The 18,342-nt window shown below is 38.5% G+C and overlaps 2 protein-coding genes across 3 annotated transcripts in view; one reads left to right on the forward strand and one right to left on the reverse strand.

The window, feature by feature from the left end:
- Positions 1-1,938, reverse strand: part of LOC141432638 (uncharacterized) — a 44,633-nt gene extending 42,695 nt beyond the window's left edge. Inside the window, exons 1-4 of the mRNA XM_074094322.1 lie at positions 1,752-1,938; positions 1,349-1,392; positions 1,118-1,228; positions 415-571 (exon numbers count right to left, since the gene is read on the reverse strand). Of these exons, the coding sequence (XP_073950423.1) occupies positions 415-571; positions 1,118-1,228; positions 1,349-1,351 (271 nt within the window). The 5' untranslated portion in view covers positions 1,352-1,392; positions 1,752-1,938. The remainder of the gene's footprint in view (positions 1-414; positions 572-1,117; positions 1,229-1,348; positions 1,393-1,751) is intronic.
- A 235-nt stretch (positions 1,939-2,173) lies between these two features.
- On the forward strand, positions 2,174-18,332 carry sip3 (septin interacting protein 3). Of its 2 annotated transcripts, XM_074094318.1 has the most exons (11): positions 2,174-2,483; positions 2,717-2,809; positions 3,222-3,374; positions 4,786-4,980; positions 5,736-5,920; positions 7,088-7,230; positions 12,116-12,310; positions 13,226-13,350; positions 14,508-14,626; positions 17,158-17,322; positions 18,105-18,332. In XM_074094318.1, exons 1-11 carry the CDS (start codon positions 2,355-2,357, stop codon positions 18,172-18,174), a joined length of 1,572 nt encoding a protein of 523 aa, XP_073950419.1. In that variant the 5' UTR covers positions 2,174-2,354; the 3' UTR covers positions 18,175-18,332. The 2 variants fall into 2 exon arrangements, with proteins under 2 accessions (XP_073950419.1, XP_073950421.1); XM_074094320.1 differs by lacking the exons at positions 2,174-2,483; positions 2,717-2,809 and adding an exon at positions 2,904-3,121.
- The last annotated feature ends 10 nt before the right edge of the window (positions 18,333-18,342 follow it).

The following is an 18,342-nucleotide window of genomic DNA, read 5'->3' on the forward strand; positions in this document are numbered from 1 at the left end:
CATAAGCTAGTATTGACATAAATATCAAATTATTATGCATATTGACCTATCTATCTATTGACAATTAGTATTCCTTATCATCTATAGTATTTTTATTATAATATTATTGTTCAAAATTAGAAATAAATAAATTGATTAGACTAAATAACTAACCACCAACCACCGGTTAGTGTATTTAGTAGTCTATTGTCCAAGAAAATAGAGTTGATAATCTATATTAACCTTCCAAGGTGACTTACTACAAGCTCATTATCTTAATTTGTTTCTTGTCAAACCACACAATGGTATTGTAGTCCTAAGTGGAGCTCAGTATAAAAAGTTTAGACTATAACATCTGTGTAACTGTATTCTAGGATATAAATAATTCTGATTCCTAAAACATTGCAAATAAAATGCTTAAATTAATAAACTCACCAACAGTGTACTGGCTACAGTCTTGTATTTTGGTGATGATAGCCTCTGTGGCGTCCTTTTTAGGGTCATGCTTCACTTCCACAGTGCTGCCAACACGCAGGGTGCCTTTGATGACATCATCATTCACGGTTATGTTGCCACCAGCTTTTAATGTTACCTGGAAACAAACAATATTTCTGGTAAATATCTTGAAACAATGGCCACATGTAAGAAGAGAAGTTCATTATAGGTAGTGCCATCAGAGTTGAGATCATGCACACAAGAACATGACATGTAATGACAGCGGGATTTTGACATTCACTCATTCATTTAATTCATTCTCCTTTTATGCAATCAGTTCTTCATGTAGCTGTGTGGGTAATCATTCATTTCTACAGTTCTACTCTCGTGGCACTACCAATATGACCTTGATCCTGATGATCCTGACTTATAAGTCTTTTTTAGTTTTGAAAGCAAAATACATGTTGCATTCTGTGTTAATTTTTTCTATACACCATTCTCATGTTGCTTAGGAACTTCTTACTTGCAGAATATGTAGGTGATGTGGGCCACTGCCTACAGGCTCACTATCTGAAGGGCTCGCATTAAAAATTTCTAAAGATCTAATCCAGTCAAACATTTTACCAAGAAAGAGTTACAAACATATACATGCACACACAGTCACATTTTTAATATTAGCAGGAACAGTATCAATTGTAATTACCTTGCATTTTATATTCCTGACAACTTTCTTGATCTTGGCTTCACAAAATGCACCCTTATATTTGGCACTGACATCTGTGCCCACTGGCAGGAAGGGAGGGTCATCACCCTGCTGCAATAATAAAATAAAATGTTTTATTTGGGTTTGTTTGTGTAAAGATATAAATAAGGTAAAATTATAGAAAATTAGTAGAAAAGATAAAAATATTTCAATTTATAGGAAAAAACTTACCATGTTGGCTGTGATGGAATTCAGTATTGATCTGGTAATAAAGCCTGCAAAGTAATTTTATTTCAGAATAGTGAAAGAGACTAATCAAAACACCTCTACGATATTTATTTTCAATTGAATCAACACTGGTAAGGCAAATAACCGAAAGGAACACATAAAAACTTCATCAATAATACACCAATAATGAAAGTAGAACCAAGCCAAGCTAAACTTAGTAGCCTACGTGACCATAGGTTATAGCCAAGCAAAACCATCTTCTATTGCACTAAACATCTTAAAATCATGCTAATATTCTTGTTTGGAATGCTTAACTCCACAAAAACTGCTATTTGGAACAAGAATAAGAGTTATACGACATACATAAGTTGATTGCGCGGCAAACGCTTTCATAGTGACTACATACCTGACAAATAGAATACTATAGTACTGTCTCGCTAACACTCTCATTAACTTCTGTTTAACACGCAAAACGAGTCCATTGTACGATAAAATTAATTATAAATTGTGAAACCAATCAAACGAACACTGGACGAACACCATTTTCCATAGAGCAACAGAGTATTGAGTATTGACATAAATAATCACATACAATACAGACAGGACAGGGGGGTGCATAATGTAGCCACAAAGAAAAATTAAAAGTAAAATATTTGAATTTGAATTGATATATGACACAATTTTCAGTATTATATGTGCAAATATACATAATATATTTGAAATAAATTATTTTAATTTTTCAAAAGGTATGTAGCTTTCACTAAATTTCTTGTTAAATTTTCAGTTTCTTCAGTTTTGCCTATTCAATCAAAGTATTCTGAACGGTTCTCAAGTTTGACACAATGAACATTGAACACGTCAAAATTATTTTTCTGCCCCAGCGATGAGATACGAAACGATGTTTTGAAAATGTATTCGCTAACTGTTGAGCGGTATTGGTGGGCTTAGGAAATTCTCTTCAGATATTTTATGAAATTTACTGTGTATGAGCTCCTAGAAGTGAAACAAGATGAAGGCTTTACTCGCAACTGTGTCCAGTCTCGTGCTCACGACCGTGGTCATCGGCAATGCCTATTACCAGAAGAAACAGTTTTATCCATCGATAGTGTACCTAACTAATTCCAATCCTAGCATGGCTGTAAGTATACGAATACTGACGAAACAAAAATCCAATGCACTTTGGCTTTGCCTAATCTAAAATTGATTAAAATTTAATTAATAAGCAACAACAATTTTAATAATAAAAATAAAATGTTGCATTCAAATGTATGACCTCTCTCTCAATAGCCTTCAATATGGAACAAATGCAGCGCGGAACGCCCTTGTGGCCAGCACATAATTTGTAGATCAATGTTTGACTGGTATTTTCAGGTCATGTATCTGCAGGCATTTATATTAGTGCTATTGGTGGGTAAATTGTTAAGGAAAATATTCTTTGGGCAACTTCGGCCTGCTGAGTTTGAGGTGAGTCAAATGTATGATACATACATTACAATACAGATACAAACAAAAAATTGGTATCTGTTGGAGAATACCCTCTTTTTTTATAGTTAAATTGATTTAACTGTGGTGTCATTTGGTACTGGAATTTGAAATTGACTGTTAATTTATATTTTAATTGAAATATTGACTTTATATAAAATATGGTTGTCCATATATAATTTATTGTTTATGCATCATCAATATAAGTATTGGTGTTTTTGGTTCTGACTATTCCATGGTATCAACCTAGTTTTCAACAATTGCACAGCAATGGATGAACATGAATTTGTACAGGTGATAGATTTAACATTTATTATAGCTCATGAGCTGAAATATTAATTAATTGTTAAGTATTTTGGAACCTTTAAATGTTACACTAATGTTTTTTTTTCAGCATTTGATTGAACGATCTTGGTATGCAATAACGGAAACATGTCTGGCATTCACGGTTTTCAGAGATGATTTCAATCCTAAGTTCATTGCATTGTTTACACTGCTGCTCTTCTTGAAAGCATTCCATTGGCTTGCCGAGGACAGGGTTGATTATGTGAGTTTAATTGTTTAAGCATCAGTAGATTGGTGGCCAAACCTAAATCACTCTGCCACTTCCCATAGATTCACTTATGGCAACCGGCCAAGTGCAGGTCGAACTCTAGCACAAAGGGTTCTGTACCATTATCTATACATAATCAAGTTGGTTGTATGGGAGCCCCCCTTAAATATTTATCTTATTCTATTTTTAGTATTTGTTGTTATAGCGGCCACAGCAATACATAATCTGTGAAAATTTCAAGTGTCCAACTATTACAACTCAAGAGTTAGAGCCTTGTGACAGACGGACTGACAGACAGTTAACCTGGGGTTATTTAGTTGACACTGGTTGGCGCAAGCCTGCCTTAGAAGTATTAAAAACTGCTTTTATATTAAATGAATTGCAATGCAATGTTTTTGTTTTTATGATTGGTTTTTTGGAGCCTTTTTGTATTTTTTATTTCAACTCCAAATTTGTTACTTTTACGGGTATCCCGTGAAACCATATCGAAAATCCAAACGGAGACACAGAAAAACCAAAAAAAGAGATCAGCTCGAACCCAGGTCCTCAGCAATCCGTGCTGCGTGCTATAGCCCCTACACCACTGCTGGACAGGATTCTAGACACGAATTTTTCCTATGCATACATATCTCAGGTTGCTTATTTCTACTACGCTACTTATGCAGGAGCACTAGCGACATCTATGTTCACACTCTTTCGGAACCAACCGCTCACCCAAACAAAAGATGTTGCTGCTAAGCAATCAAATTATTAGTGCTGCTGCATAAGTAGCGTAGTAGAAATAAGCAACCTGAGATATGTATGCATAGGAAAAATTCGTGTCTAGATTCCTATCCAGCGGTGGTGTAGGGGTTATAGCACGCAGCACGGATTGCTGAGGACCTGGGTTCGATTCCCAGCGCTGGTCTCTTTTTCTGGTTTTTCTGTGCATCCATGTCTCAGTTTGTATTTTCAATATGGTTTTTGTTTTTGTTTTTCTTTGTAAGTCTGCTTTGTGAGATAATGTGCATTGGTATGTAATTTATTTTAAAACTGTGCAACATCATCATAGCCTCCTGATGCCCAGTGTCCTTTATAAAGGACTTACTGTAATTTGAATATCAAACTCTATCATAAATTACATAAAGTTTGATGTCCCTAAATCAAAAATTTGACTCAGGCGTCAAAGAGGTTAAAATAAAGCATTTAACTCTAGGCTTCACATATTTAAATTATATGCTAAGTAGTTGATGCTACACTGTCTGTTTTCCTTTCAACTGTAATAATGTATTGTAAATCAGAAAAATTAGTCTAAATTTCAATGTTACCTGAGTTGAGGAAAAATCTTCTAAACTTGCTGCATAAAAAGCTAGACTGATTAGTATTTATAAGTTGTTTTTCATGAAAGTAAATCTATTTTTTGTAGATGGAGAGGAGTCCTGTCATTGGTTGGCTGTTCCATGTGAGGATTCTCGGTCTCCTGATGCTACTGGCTCATGCAGACTTCTACTTTATTCACCATGCATATCAGTTCACAGCTTCAAAAGGGCCATCAGTGCAACTTGTATTTGGTTTTGAATACAGCATACTGATCATTATGATTGCCAATATTCTCATCAAGGTAGGTGATGCTTATACTTTAAATTTGTTAGAGTTGATAAATAGTTAAATATCACGGGACAACATGCTTATTTCTAAACTTACATCCTGTTTAAACTGCTCTGTAAGTTAAGGAAATGGCATATGTTGGACAAATACATTATGCAAAGCTTGAGCAAGACAATTTGAAATCTAAATAATCTAAATATGCTTAAATTGTAGTAGAATCAGGCGTCACCTCTAATAACTAGATTCCAATCGGGTTGTGTAAATTGTCACCAGCCCAATCTATTATTGACCTTTTTTCACTTGCTTCTTTGGAATAATGTCTCTTTTGCTCCCAGTTGTTTACCGAAAATTTTCACATTATGCCACTTCTTGTGTTTATCCAGAATGGCATACTTAGGGCTCAGTTGAAAAAAAAATTGTTTCATAATGCAGTAGATATTAATGAAGACGGGTAGTGGGCACTCATAATGCAGTAGAAAAATATTTCGAGATCTTTATTTTTATAAATTTTCATGTATACTTTAGGCACTACAAAGATTTTGACTTAAACACTTGGATAATTAATTGATTTACTTGGCTTTACATATTACTATTACTATTATTACAGTTGGTTAACTAATGCATCATGAAACTAAAACTAAACTAAGACTAATATAAATCATAGTAATAGTAGTAAAAAGGTTACTCTCAGGAGTCATGCCAAGACAGCATTTATTTGGGAGAGTGCGGAGCAGAGGAGAGTTTTGATAATATTAATTTTTGTTCCAGTACGTTCTCCACGCCATTGACTCCCGCTGGGAAGCCCCATGGGAGAGCAAAGCGGCAGTACTGCTTTACACAGAACTGGCGATTAACTTCCTTAAGGTCCTTCTCTACATTGGCTTCGTAGCGATCATGGTTCGCATTTACACTCTACCGCTGTTTGCATTCCGACCGATGTATGAGACAATGAGGTGAGATATCGAGATATGATATTATAGCGCATGCACTGGCTACGAACTGAGCTTATTATACCTTTGAGTTTCTTGGAACTTATGTGCTAAATTGCACTTGGAATTTGTCATGAACTTTTTAGTGAAGGGAAGCGACCCACCATACAACAAAATATGTCATCGAAATTTAAAACCTAATGTCTCATAGATAAAGTTGAATTTATTTTTTTGTAAATTTGAATGATACAGATAAAATTACGCTTTATTCCTTTTTCAAAAGATAAAAGTTCCATTGCTAACAATATGTACTAGTATCATTTTGAACCCCAGGAGGTTATGCTTGAATTTACAGCCCAGGTCCTCTTAGTCTAGTCCGAGAAGAGGTCAGAGTTTATGCTAGGACAGGCACATAGATACGTCTTTTTGCGTCAGAGGTCCCCCTGGTGTTGCAGGTAGGCGGTGGTGATCTCTTACCATCAAGAGACCCACTTGCTCGTTTGCCATCCAGTTGAATAAAAAAAAGGTGTTAAATAAATTTAGAAATGAAAGGGGATCCCGATACTAGAAATGTGTTTTTTTCGGTATGAGTGGTATGAGTCTGACTCGCAGTTGGTTTTTTAGGCGCATTGAGCCAAAGATTTAGAAGTTTATACACGTCCTTACCATAGGTACTTTGACTGCGCCGAAATGTGTCAATTCCGAAATGAGTCATCATCATCATCATCATCCCAGCCTATATACGTCCCACTGCAGGGCACAGGCCTCCCCTCAGAATGAGAGGGCTTGGGCAGTAGTTCCCACGTGGGACCAGTGCGGATTGGGAACTTCGTTTGTGCAGGTTTCCTCACGATGTTTTCCTTCACCGTTAAGCTCGTGGTAAATTTCAAATGTAATTCCGCACATGAATTTCGAAAAACTCAGAGGTGCGAGCCGGGGTTTGAACCCACGACCCTCTGCTTGAGAGGCCATATGACAAACCACTCGGCCACCACGGCTTGTCACGGTGAGCTCACTCATTTGGAATCATGACAGATAAAGTAGTGTTGGCAATTACCGTAAGACAGGAAGAGATGATACTACTTTCTCAGTACCGCGTCGTAGCGTCTAATGTTACTAGGTATATTCTTTCGCTACGAAGGCATATCTAAACTTCTAAATCTTTGTATTGAACACGAACCTACGTTCCAGGAGTTTCAAGAAAGCTTACAACGATGTGGTGCTCTCGCGCCGCGCCATCCGCAATATGAACACGCTGTATCCTGACGCGACTGCCGAGGAACTCGCCGCCGCTGACAACGAGTGTATCATCTGTCGGGAGGAAATGCATACTGGTAAGGAGTCATACTGTAACATACTAAAATGACAGGATATTTGACGCTAGCAATCAATCCAATTCTTGAAAAATACTGTCGATGATTCTGCCCATCTGAAGGTTGAAAAAGACAATATCGGTTAGCCGTTGATCAGTAGTTTCTGTGTGCGATACTTGGATGAGTCTCTAAAATTTTGTTAAACTACCTACAAATATAATTTGTTAATTTTTGTAAATACATAACATAACATAGTTGTATTTTGGCGAGGAAGACTGGCGTGCATACAGTTTACAGACGAAGGCGGATGATTGTCGACATGATGTTATTGGGGATCGATCTAGTTATATAGAACCACGGTTTTGTGGGCAGATCTGACCTGGCTGATATTTCCCAACACGTCGAGCAAAATGCCAGCAGAGTTCCATGTACACGTCCTTTTTGTGCGCATCTCCCATAGATATGCACGGCAAGCATGTGAACGTCATTTACATTAGCCAACTCTATTGATTACCTAATTATTTATTTATCTATTTGTTATTTATTATGTAATGCGACTAAAAATACTATTTACTTTTATGAAAAATGTAATTGACTTTCAGTATTTTGTTAATGGTGCCAACTACCCTGTCCTATAAAATAAAAACCGGCCAAGAGCGTGTAGGACACGCCCAAAATAGGGTTCCGTAGCCATTACGAAAAAATTAAATAATATTTTTCTAAGGATTTCGTATTTTATACGGAATCTTCCAAGTTTAGGTATATTTTATACCTTAGGCTGCTATTTACTCATAAACTACTAATAATTCTCAAGAAAACTTAGCCGTTATAGTTTTCCTTGAAAGTTTGATATACTTACTACCATCCTGAATTTTTCCAAATTTTTCCACCCATCGGTTTAGATTTAAGAGGGGAGGGAATGCTCGATTTTTATGAAAATTTGCACTTTAAAGTTGAATATTTCGCAAACAAATGACTGAATCGAAAAATTGTCTTAGCAAACCCCTAATGAATAAAAGACCTATCCAACGATACCCCACACTATAGGATTGAATGAGAAATTAAAAATCACCCCCACTTTACGTCTATGGGAGGTACCCTAAAAAAATATTTTAGAATTTTTTATTGTACCATTCTGTCGGCATAGTTTACATATATATTCGTGCAAAATTACAGCTGTCTAGCATTGATAGTCCGTGAGCCAAGCCGCGGACGGACGGACGGACGACAGACAGACAGACAGACAGACTTTGGCTCCGGAACCCTAAAGAGCATTTTCCAAATTTGCCTTACTGTATTTTTATATTCCACATTAAAAAATGAACAGTTTTGCAGGTGGTAGGACCTTGTGCAAAGGTGCTTGCACTGTTGTGGTTCGGCGTGGAGAGTAAGACAGCCGGTGAAATTAACATAGTTATTTTTGATTTTTTTATTGTACCATTTTGTCGGCATAGTTTACATATATATTCGTGCAAAATTACAGCTTTCTAGCATTGATAGTCCGTACAGACGGTAGTATCAATAGTAGTATAGTAGAGTAGACAGACAGACATGGCGAAACTATTATTTTATTTGAAAATCGAATCCATGAGTGGGAGAAGGCCGAACGTTGTAATGACATAGTTTATTTCCCACTTATTATGCTAGTTTTAGCTATCACTTTTGTATGTACAATATAAAATACATACACTACATGTATTCACCGCCACTCCGCTCCCGTGGAATCTTGGCCGGACCTTTAGTGACTCCTGTATCATTATTTAGCATTTATTTCTGTAAGGCTGCGTTTCCACTAGAGATGTGCGAGGATGCGGACGATGCGCACAACAAAGCTCTGGTGGAAACAGCTGAGCGGAGCGAGGATAGGTAATGAAGCGTTCATGAAACATACATACATACATACGCTCGAAAAACATAAACCTCCTTCGGGCAGTCGGGTAACAACATTCCTCGCAACACATACTCGTAGGTACATCTCTGTTGAAATGCAGCCTAAAATTAAAAAGTTTTCCATCCGCGACATGTTAGTTCTGAATAATAACAAATATTGTTTTCTGGGAATAACCTATTGTGTTTCGTAGATACACAAGGTGATGACCTCGTGTACGCAACTATTGGTTTGGAGCAGTAACATTACATAGCTCGTTAAGACTTAGTTGACGCGTGCATTCGAATACACATTACATTGCTGGGTAGGTAGGTAAAATAGACTCTATCTTCGCTGATTTAGTAGGTAGCGTCAAAAATCATTTATCCACCGGTAGGATGACTTCTCAGTAACATTGAAAAGGATTAAGTTCAATACCTAACATTTTTTTTTAAAGAAGCGCAAATATTTTTTGCATAACTTTTTTTTTTCGTGCATCGATTAATTTAAACGCACCCACAGCGAGTCGCTCGTAGACATTGTAAATGTCTTATAACTGAGTAACCGCACGAAGTTGTTGTTAAATGCTTGCGTCACCAAGTTAACAGGCGTAGCCGTGACATCGAGTCATCGTGCGTGAGTGTTAGTTATTCAACGAATTTTATAATCAAGCGAACACCCCTAACACGATAATATTGGAGATATAGTGACTGCCAAAAGAAAATAGTGCATTGTTTCGGAATTTTATTGGATTTGTGGCGGTAATGGTGGTGAGTAGACTAGTCAAACCTACAATACGAAAACTCGGATATTCAATATCAGTATCCTTAGTGTAAGTTTTCGGTTACAAAATACGTCTCGATCGCATTCGCGTTAAAATCTTAATTTGTATGGAAACACGAACATCGCAAACGTTCCGTTAGAGGCGCTGTTCGTGTTTGCGTACAAATTGAGATTTTAACGCCAACGCGATCGAGACGTACTTTGTAACCGAAAACTTACACTAAGGATACTGCCAACGGTGAACCATAACGCTCGAGCACACGTTTAGGTTATCCGAATCAAACCCTACATTTGAATTTATAACATCTCGTAGTTTTTCGTGTAAAAGTGGTGGGTAGGATGCTATCGACAACGCCGTCAGTCATTAAGTTTTTTTTACCCTTCGATGCTGAATGACATTATTGTTCATATTTATACGTCCTACCGTTAAATGGTTAAGCTGCTATCTACATCTATAAAAAATAAATTTTACTCAATGATAGACGACGCACAGCCTAACCAACTACGGGAGCCAGGGATTTTAAAATTGTCAGACTTATTTTTTTTAAGTGCAACCGGTTGCACTATGGAGCAATTTTCCGCAATTCCGAGAGAGCCAGCCAATTTTTATTTTCCACAAGAGCGAAGCCGCGGGATAAAGTTCATTATTATTATTTTTGAACTCAAGGCAAAAACAATTATAAAATTATTAGACATCATTTTTTTCGTCCATTATAACAATACATAAACGGCTCACAATGGTCATTCATTAAACAGTGCATTGTGAACATAACAACGCTTGTTTGATTACTCGAGAGTGTAATCAAAAGTGTCTTTGGGCTGTTTCACCGAAATAAATTAGTTTTAAATCGGGTGTTTGTGATTACTACGCATGTCTTTATCGCATATTACATGTGTGGCTTGAATTTTATACCTGATAGGTACGGGCAAGCATTTATACTATCTCATTTGATAAGCGTAAACAACACAGTGTTTTTTGTTATTTGGAATGAATACATTTAATTAAATCATGGCATACGTCGAACACCGTTTTTAAATTAAGTGGTTATATAGAGCGGTGTTGATAGAGTTCAGTGAAATCGTTTGCTGCATAAATACAACGACAGGAAGCACCATATCGTTCCAACCAAATTGACAGATTTTGGGGGACTAACAGCAAGTTTGACAGTAGCATTATTTTCGTTCTAGAATATAACTGAGGTCAAACCGCGGTACAGTTGTAGTGAATAATGTTTTTCCATCGTATTTTATCGGAAAAGTTCATATTAATCTTGCTTTCTCAACTACCTTACTGAATTATGATTGTTTTTTTGGAGTCTTTTTGTATTTTTTATTTCAACTCCAAATTTGTTACTTTTACGGGTGTCCCGTGAAACCATATCGAAAATACAAACTGAGACATGATGCACAGAAAAACCAGAAAAAGAGACCAGCACTGGGAATCGAACCCAGGTCCTCGGCAATCCGTGCTGCCTTACTGAAGTTTACTGAAGTTAATTGAGAAAGCAAGATAAATAAGAACTTTTTCGTCATAGTACGATGGAAAAACAATATCCAATAGATCTGTAATTAAGATTTGCCCTACAAACTTGTATTCTCTAATTGGTATGGATGGATATCGGCGAAGGAATACCCGATTCAATTAACAATTAGCTTAAACTGGATTCCATTGCAAGTTTAACACGTTAGGTATTACGTCAACTCGTAAACAATACTTTTTCAATGTCATTCGCCATGATTGGCGAGACGACTTTGACTTTTAACCCTTTTCCAGGCATAGTGCATATAGCAACCACATAAATGTACACATTCGGCCTTACTAAATATTCAATTGTTTACCTAAACAACATAAAACTATGATTTATTTTCTGGTAGCACATCTAAATTTGCGGAGCCTGGAAAAGGTTTAAACTAGACTGAAAAGCCGGAAAAGCGTTCTCGAAATAATGGCGGATTTAGTTACCAGCAATACATTTGTGCACCTGTTTAGGTAAGAGTCAAGTCATAGGTAGTGATTTTTTGCAACACTGGATTTCGACCCCTTCCAGTGTTCAAATTTGGCTATTATAATTATGTATTAGGTAAAAAAATTGTTTGGGGATGTAGATGATGTGTGGTGATTACTTTTTATTAAGCTCCCGATATTTCAACGCAGTTGCATGCATCAGATCACGGGTAGACAGGGTGCAATAAACACGATTTTGTATAATATGCCACTTTGACGGCGACTTCACACATGGTGTGATGTCTGTCCAGGCGCGAAGAAGCTCCCCTGCAACCACATATTCCATGCGGCGTGCCTGCGGCTGTGGTTCCAGCGGCAGCAGACGTGCCCCACGTGCCGCCTGAACGTGCTGCGCGCGCCGGCGCCCGAGCCCGCCGCGCCCGCGCCGCCGCCCGCCGCGCCCGCGCCGCCACCGCCGCCCTTCCCCAACATGCCGCCGCCGCCCAGTGAGTATCGCAGAATGTCCCGCGTGCCGCCTGAACGGGAGCTGGTACCGTTTTAGCTCGGACCTACAGCTTTACAGGAAAAACAGAAGTATTGGATGCATGTTAGTATATGTATTTCAATAACGCTTTTAATTCGCTTTAAAAACCGTTAATAAACATATGTTCGTTTTTAACGAATATAAAAGTATCACAAATAATTATTGGAGTAGACAAGAAGAGTTCTATCAGACCCCTTTTTTAATTTTCATTCAATGTTTATGCAATAATCGAGAAAAACTAACAAAAATGCAACGTTGCTAGCTCAGCAGGTATAAACGCTCTTAATAATTAGAAAATCACCGCATCCTCGCAATTTTCTGTATGAACGTAGTGAAACAGGAAGATAGTATTTTCCGTTTTGTTGACCTTGTAGTCGATTTTCTCAGTAATTATTGATTTTTACGCAGTTTATATCTAACATATCTGGGCGACCGAGCAAACTCGGTACCAAGCGTTTTCCCGGAGATAAGGATAAGACCAAGCTAGATCGATTTTTTATCTCCGAAACCCTAAATACCCTCTGCATACTAAATTTCATCGAAATCGTTGGAGCCGTTTCCGAGATCCCTGAAATATATAAGTTTATATATATACAAAAATTGCTCGTTTAAAGCTATTAGATAGATAGATACGCTTTGTACCTAGTTGTTCCTTTTGGTTGCCTACACAAAGCTATGATATTAATTAATTGATTACCTTACCTAAAATGCATGTAATGGAATTTTTCGATTTGATTTCACTCGCTTCCTATTGTTGTATTAATACAAAACTTGTCAATTATGCGTAGCATAGCTGATACGATGACGGAGCAGTTACGCAGCTATCTTTTTAGTTTTTTAAACTGTCTTTAATACTGAATCCTGGTTGTTTCTGCAGCTATGATGGGCTGGGGCCCGCCGCCGCCGCCGCCGCCGCGCCCAGCCGCCCTCGCCAACCTGACCACGGCTGAACTGCAACGGCTCGAGGGCACTGAGCGCAGGAACGTAGAGGCAAGACTTTTGGTAAGCATCTGCCGTTGGATTTATAAGTACCGTGGCACTCTTAGGCCCTCATATACCTCGTGTTTTAGCAATACAACGAAGGTGACATGTCTCTTTACTCAAAAACGCTTCTTAAGGATAAACGACCGGTATGTGTGAAACCATATCAATACAAACAACTGTATCCTCCATCATTTAACTTTTACTTGTTTTGTAAGGGTACTGTCATTAAAAAAAAGAGCAAGGTTCTTAACCTTTATTCTATTGCTAAAAAAACGTAGCGAGAAATAGTGTTGTACGTTACGGTCGATGATTATACCGGGTGGGCCCTGTAACAGGAGCAAAAAATTAAAACCCAGGTTCTAATACTCAAATGGAACTACTTTAGTTCTGCAACATTCAAAAGTTAAGCAAGTAATTTTATCACTATGGTTATTCCAAACAAATTTCTTAAATGGTATTTTCAATGTACGACATCCAATAGCCTAAATGACATCGCCTGTCACGTAACAAAATGACGGATTTCGCAATATATTGCTTGTTTAATTAAACTTTAAACTATAATAAAAATCATAATACAAGTTTTTTTTCAAAGGTTGTAGAACTAAATTAGCTCAAGATGGAAAAGAGTGGAAGCTGTGGCTTAATTTTTTGCTCCTGTTACAGGGCCCACCTTTATACTGCTTATAAGAAAAAAAGGGCCACATGAATTTTATGGGTGAAGCGAAAATACTAATATATATAATTCTTTATAACATTCCTTGTCTAAAATTGGTTTTATTAATACAGTACAACATAACACAGTACAAATACTTTTCATTCAATTATTGATTTCATTTTACCGGTAAAATTCAAGTGGCCCTTATATTCTTTTGAGTAGTATCACTTATAAATTTATTGAGCGCGCCCCTGCTATATATCAAAACTAGCACTATATTTCTCGCACCGTCTAAATTAAATTTTACCTAAAGTTTTTACGTAAATTAATATTTTTAAAAATATTATAGAAATTCTTTCTTGTATTTACTAACAATAACAACAATAAGTTTTTTGTTACTAACAAAATGCTATGAGCAGTTGTGACTAGAATTAAATGATTAATTATTTTATTTGACGCCTAGTCTTATTGTAGCCATACACTTGAATAGTTTGAACAAAGCCGAATGCTAACATTTCAGCTGCTTCGAGAGATTCAGGCGATGCTGGACGCTTCGGTTCTCCTGATGCAGCAGTACTCGGCGGTCGTCGCTAACATGCCCCAGAATAGTGCCAATGCTGCCACGCAAACTGATGTAGTGTGAGTTTATTTATCATTACATGATGCCAGTCAACAAAAATAACACAAAGTAAAAAGTATTTTTACAAGATTTTATTTAACTTCACTTCATAGCTTGTTTGTTTGCTTAAAAATTTGCAAGTTAATTTTGATGCACTTCTAGTAGTCGGATTGACGTGAAATTTAGTATACAGTAGGTTGGATGACAATGCAAGCACAGTCGACAGAAAATACGGTCAAAAAGTTGGCTTTAATTTTTTTTTAACAAAAACTTGTATTTCATATTGGTAATGGTTGCGGTTAACTTTGTCATCTTGACTTTTCTAACAGAGACCCTAAAAAAAGCTTGTTAACGTTGCTATACACTGCGAGTAAAATTTTACCCCTTTATTTCGGCCGGGCCACGACTATGCGCTATGGTGACGCAGCGAGCGTTTTTACGTACCTACTAACCACGTTACCATTACCAGTACCCCCACCACCAAGACAACGCTCTGGCCGTGACGTGTTAACCATACACGTGCGTGAAAGCATTCATTTGCGATCAGTTGGTGACAGTTTTGGAATGGCCCGCCAACAGCCCGGATTTAAATCCCATAGAAAATCTGAGGCACATCGTGAAGAAAACATTGTCTAATAAACAACTCACCAGCATCAACGAAAATTATGACGCCTTTGTTGAAGCTTATCCAACTATTCCAGTGGCAACGTGTGAAAAGTTGATAGAGTCAATGGCACGTCGTTGTAAAGCTGTAATAGATAACATCGGCTACGCAATTAAATACTAAAAGTCTATTGATAAGGTGATGGGCCTACCCTCTTACCCTTTTTTTTGTTTGCTTCGCTTTGCACATGTTAATTACTAAGGATATTTCATGTTTCTAATTAGGTGTCCAATATATAACACACTGTTCTTTTACTTTAATTTATAATTTAATAGAATTATCGCAAAACCGTTGTTTGATTTCCGCAAAACCGCCGAAATAATACACAAAAGCGATGACTCATTATAGACAAACGAAAACGAACCCTATTGTGCTAAGTAAAAAAAATACATCAAGTTAGTTTGATTAGAAATTTTGAAGTATTAATTATATGACCACCACACCACTGTATGTATGTACGTTACCAAGACCTCAAAAATACCTATACACCTTTATGCCATTAACCATAAGTAAAATAAATAATTAAGGTCAATCTATACCGTATGGTAGGGGGTAATTTAATAATAATAATATTTATTTCAAAACTCAAGGCTTCATATTAACAAAATAACCACAATCAAAATAAAGTAATTACTGTTGGCGCTGGCCCTCACCCTGCTAAGCAGCGAGGCAGCTCTTTGCTAGGATGCTGTTGGCGCTGGCCCTCACCCTGCTAAGCAGCGAGGCAGCTCTTTGCTAGGATGCTGTTGGCGCTGGCCCTCACTCTGCTAAGCAGCGAGGCAGCTCTTTGCTAGGATGCTGTTGGCGCTGGCTCTCACCCTGCTAAGCAGCGAGGCAGCTCTTTGCTAGGATGCTGTTGGCGCTGGCCCTCACCCTGCTAAGCAGCGAGGCAGCTCTTTGCTAGGATGCTGTTGGCGCTGGCCCTCATCCTGCTAAGCAGCAAGGCAGCTCTTTGCTAGGATGCTGTTGGTGCTGGCTCTCACCCTGCTAAGCAGCGAGGCAGCACTTTGCTAGGATGCTGTTGGCGCTGGCCCTCACCCTGCTAAGCAGCGAGGCAGCTCTTTGCTAGGATGCTGTTGGCGCTGGCCCTCACTCTGCTAAGCAGCGAGGCAGCTCTTTGCTAGGATGCTGTTGGCGCTGGCCCTCACCCTGCTAAGCAGCGAGGCAGCTCTTTGCTAGGATGCTGTTGGCGCTGGCCCTCACTCTGCTAAGCAGCGAGGCAGCTCTTTGCTAGGATGCTGTTGGCGCTGGCTCTCACCCTGCTAAGCAGCGAGGCAGCTCTTTGCTAGGATGCTATTGGCGCTGGCCCTCACCCTGCTAAGCAGCGAGGCAGCTCTTTGCTAGGATGCTGTTGGCGCTGGCCCTCATCCTGCTAAGCAGCAAGGCAGCTCTTTGCTAGGATGCTGTTGGTGCTGGCTCTCACCCTGCTAAGCAGCGAGGCAGTACTTTGCTAGGATGCTGTTGGCGCTGGCCCTCACCCTGCTAAGCAGCGAGGCAGCTCTTTGCTAGGATGCTGTTGGCGCTGGCCCTCACCCTGCTAAGCAGCGAGGCAGCTCTTTGCTAGGATGCTGTTGGCGCTGGCCCTCACCCTGCTAAGCAGCGAGGCAGCTCTTTGCTAGGATGCTGTTGGCGCTGGCCCTCACCCTGCTAAGCAGTGAGGCAGCTCTCATGGCAAAGAGCCATATTCTCAAAGTAATAAAACAAGGACCGAGATAATTCCAAGGCCCAATGTTACCCTTCAGGGCCAAAGTGGCCCGACCTTACGGTACATATATTTGACGCTATGGATGTATAGATATTTATGGCCTCGACTGTATGTATATACGAGATAGAAATTTGCTGTCGTTTACAGTCATTATTAAAAAACAAATATACTGGTCCTAACAGCACTAACACGGAGACCGCCGCGCCGGCGCCTGTCAAGAAGGAGCCCGATGTAGTGCCGACCACCTCGGGGGCGGGGCTGCGGCCGCCGTCGCCGGCGCCCTCCTCTAGCAAGGCACACCCGGAAGGACCCCAATCGGACGCTGCTACTGCTTTGGATTCAAACAGGTCAGTGATGCAGTAGTCGCCAACCTATGCTTGATTTATTTATCTGTGATACACAGGTAAAATACATTGAGTCGTACAATATAATAAGAAAAAGTTCTCTGCGATCTACCTTAAAGGCGTACAAATTTTCAACTTAAACCAAAACCAATATCTAATACAAAGCAATAAAAAAAAACTACACTAAATATCACAGTACTAATATTATTATTATACAAGGTGCTATTATTATTCTCTTTATTTATTTTTTTATTCTTAGGATTAGGTTTTTATAAAAGTTATAAGAAGTAAAATACAGAAAAGTACATACAAAATAAAAATATTATAAAAACCTAACCTAGTTTGCCGCCGGTAACGGGGCAGGGCCCAAGCTACCGGTGGTCAGGGCCACAGAGTGAGGAACCTCCGGACGATGCGTGCCGTGTCCAGAAGTACCGCCTTCTGTATCTGGCCCTTGATCCAGTCATCTAGCGAGAGTCTCTTGAGATGTTGGTCGAGACTCTTCGCTATTAGGCCGTTTGCCGAAACGACTATCGGGACAATTATTATTATATTATGATGTCTTAAAATGTCGACAAGAGGCCGTATTTTCTAACGCTCGGACGTTCGCGATTGCATTCACCTTCTCTTTTCACCCTCGTCTTACGCCGTGTGACAGAAAGAAGTGGTGAAAATGATAGTAAGTTAATGCGTCAGACAATTCGATATTAATATGGTTAATATGTAGCGATGTTCATTATTTAGAGAGAACCAATAATATTGTCTTTATTTGTGCGTTTTTCCAGAGACAAGACTGATTCCGATGCAGAAGAGCTAAGAAGACGTAGACTGCAAAAATTCACTTTGGATAAATGAGCTTTTGATATAATTACAACATTTTGTTCCAATTTCTTAACTACTGTTTAATGTAAAAAGTGTTTCGGTTAATGTAAGCATTGTGTATTTTAATCATAAATAAATGTATTTATGTTTCTGTAAATATAAAGAGATATGCACATGAATACAATACATAATACTTTGCTT

The sequence above is a fragment of the Choristoneura fumiferana genome, chromosome 11 (assembly GCF_025370935.1).
Source record: "Choristoneura fumiferana chromosome 11, NRCan_CFum_1, whole genome shotgun sequence".
NCBI classification, from domain to species: Eukaryota; Metazoa; Arthropoda; class Insecta; order Lepidoptera; family Tortricidae; genus Choristoneura; species Choristoneura fumiferana.

What these genes read in the sequence shown, in the direction of transcription:
- sip3 (XM_074094318.1), top strand. Translation starts at nt 2,355, where the DNA reads ATGAAGGCTTTACTCGCAACTGTGTCCAGTCTCGTGCTCACGACCGTG. An exon ending in ATTCCAATCCTAGCATGGCT is followed by an intron (nt 2,484 to 2,716) that starts GTAAGTATACGA and finishes TGGTATTTTCAG; the next exon opens with GTCATGTATCTGCAGGCATT. An exon ending in ACTGCTTTGGATTCAAACAG is followed by an intron (nt 17,323 to 18,104) that starts GTCAGTGATGCA and finishes GCGTTTTTCCAG; the next exon opens with AGACAAGACTGATTCCGATG.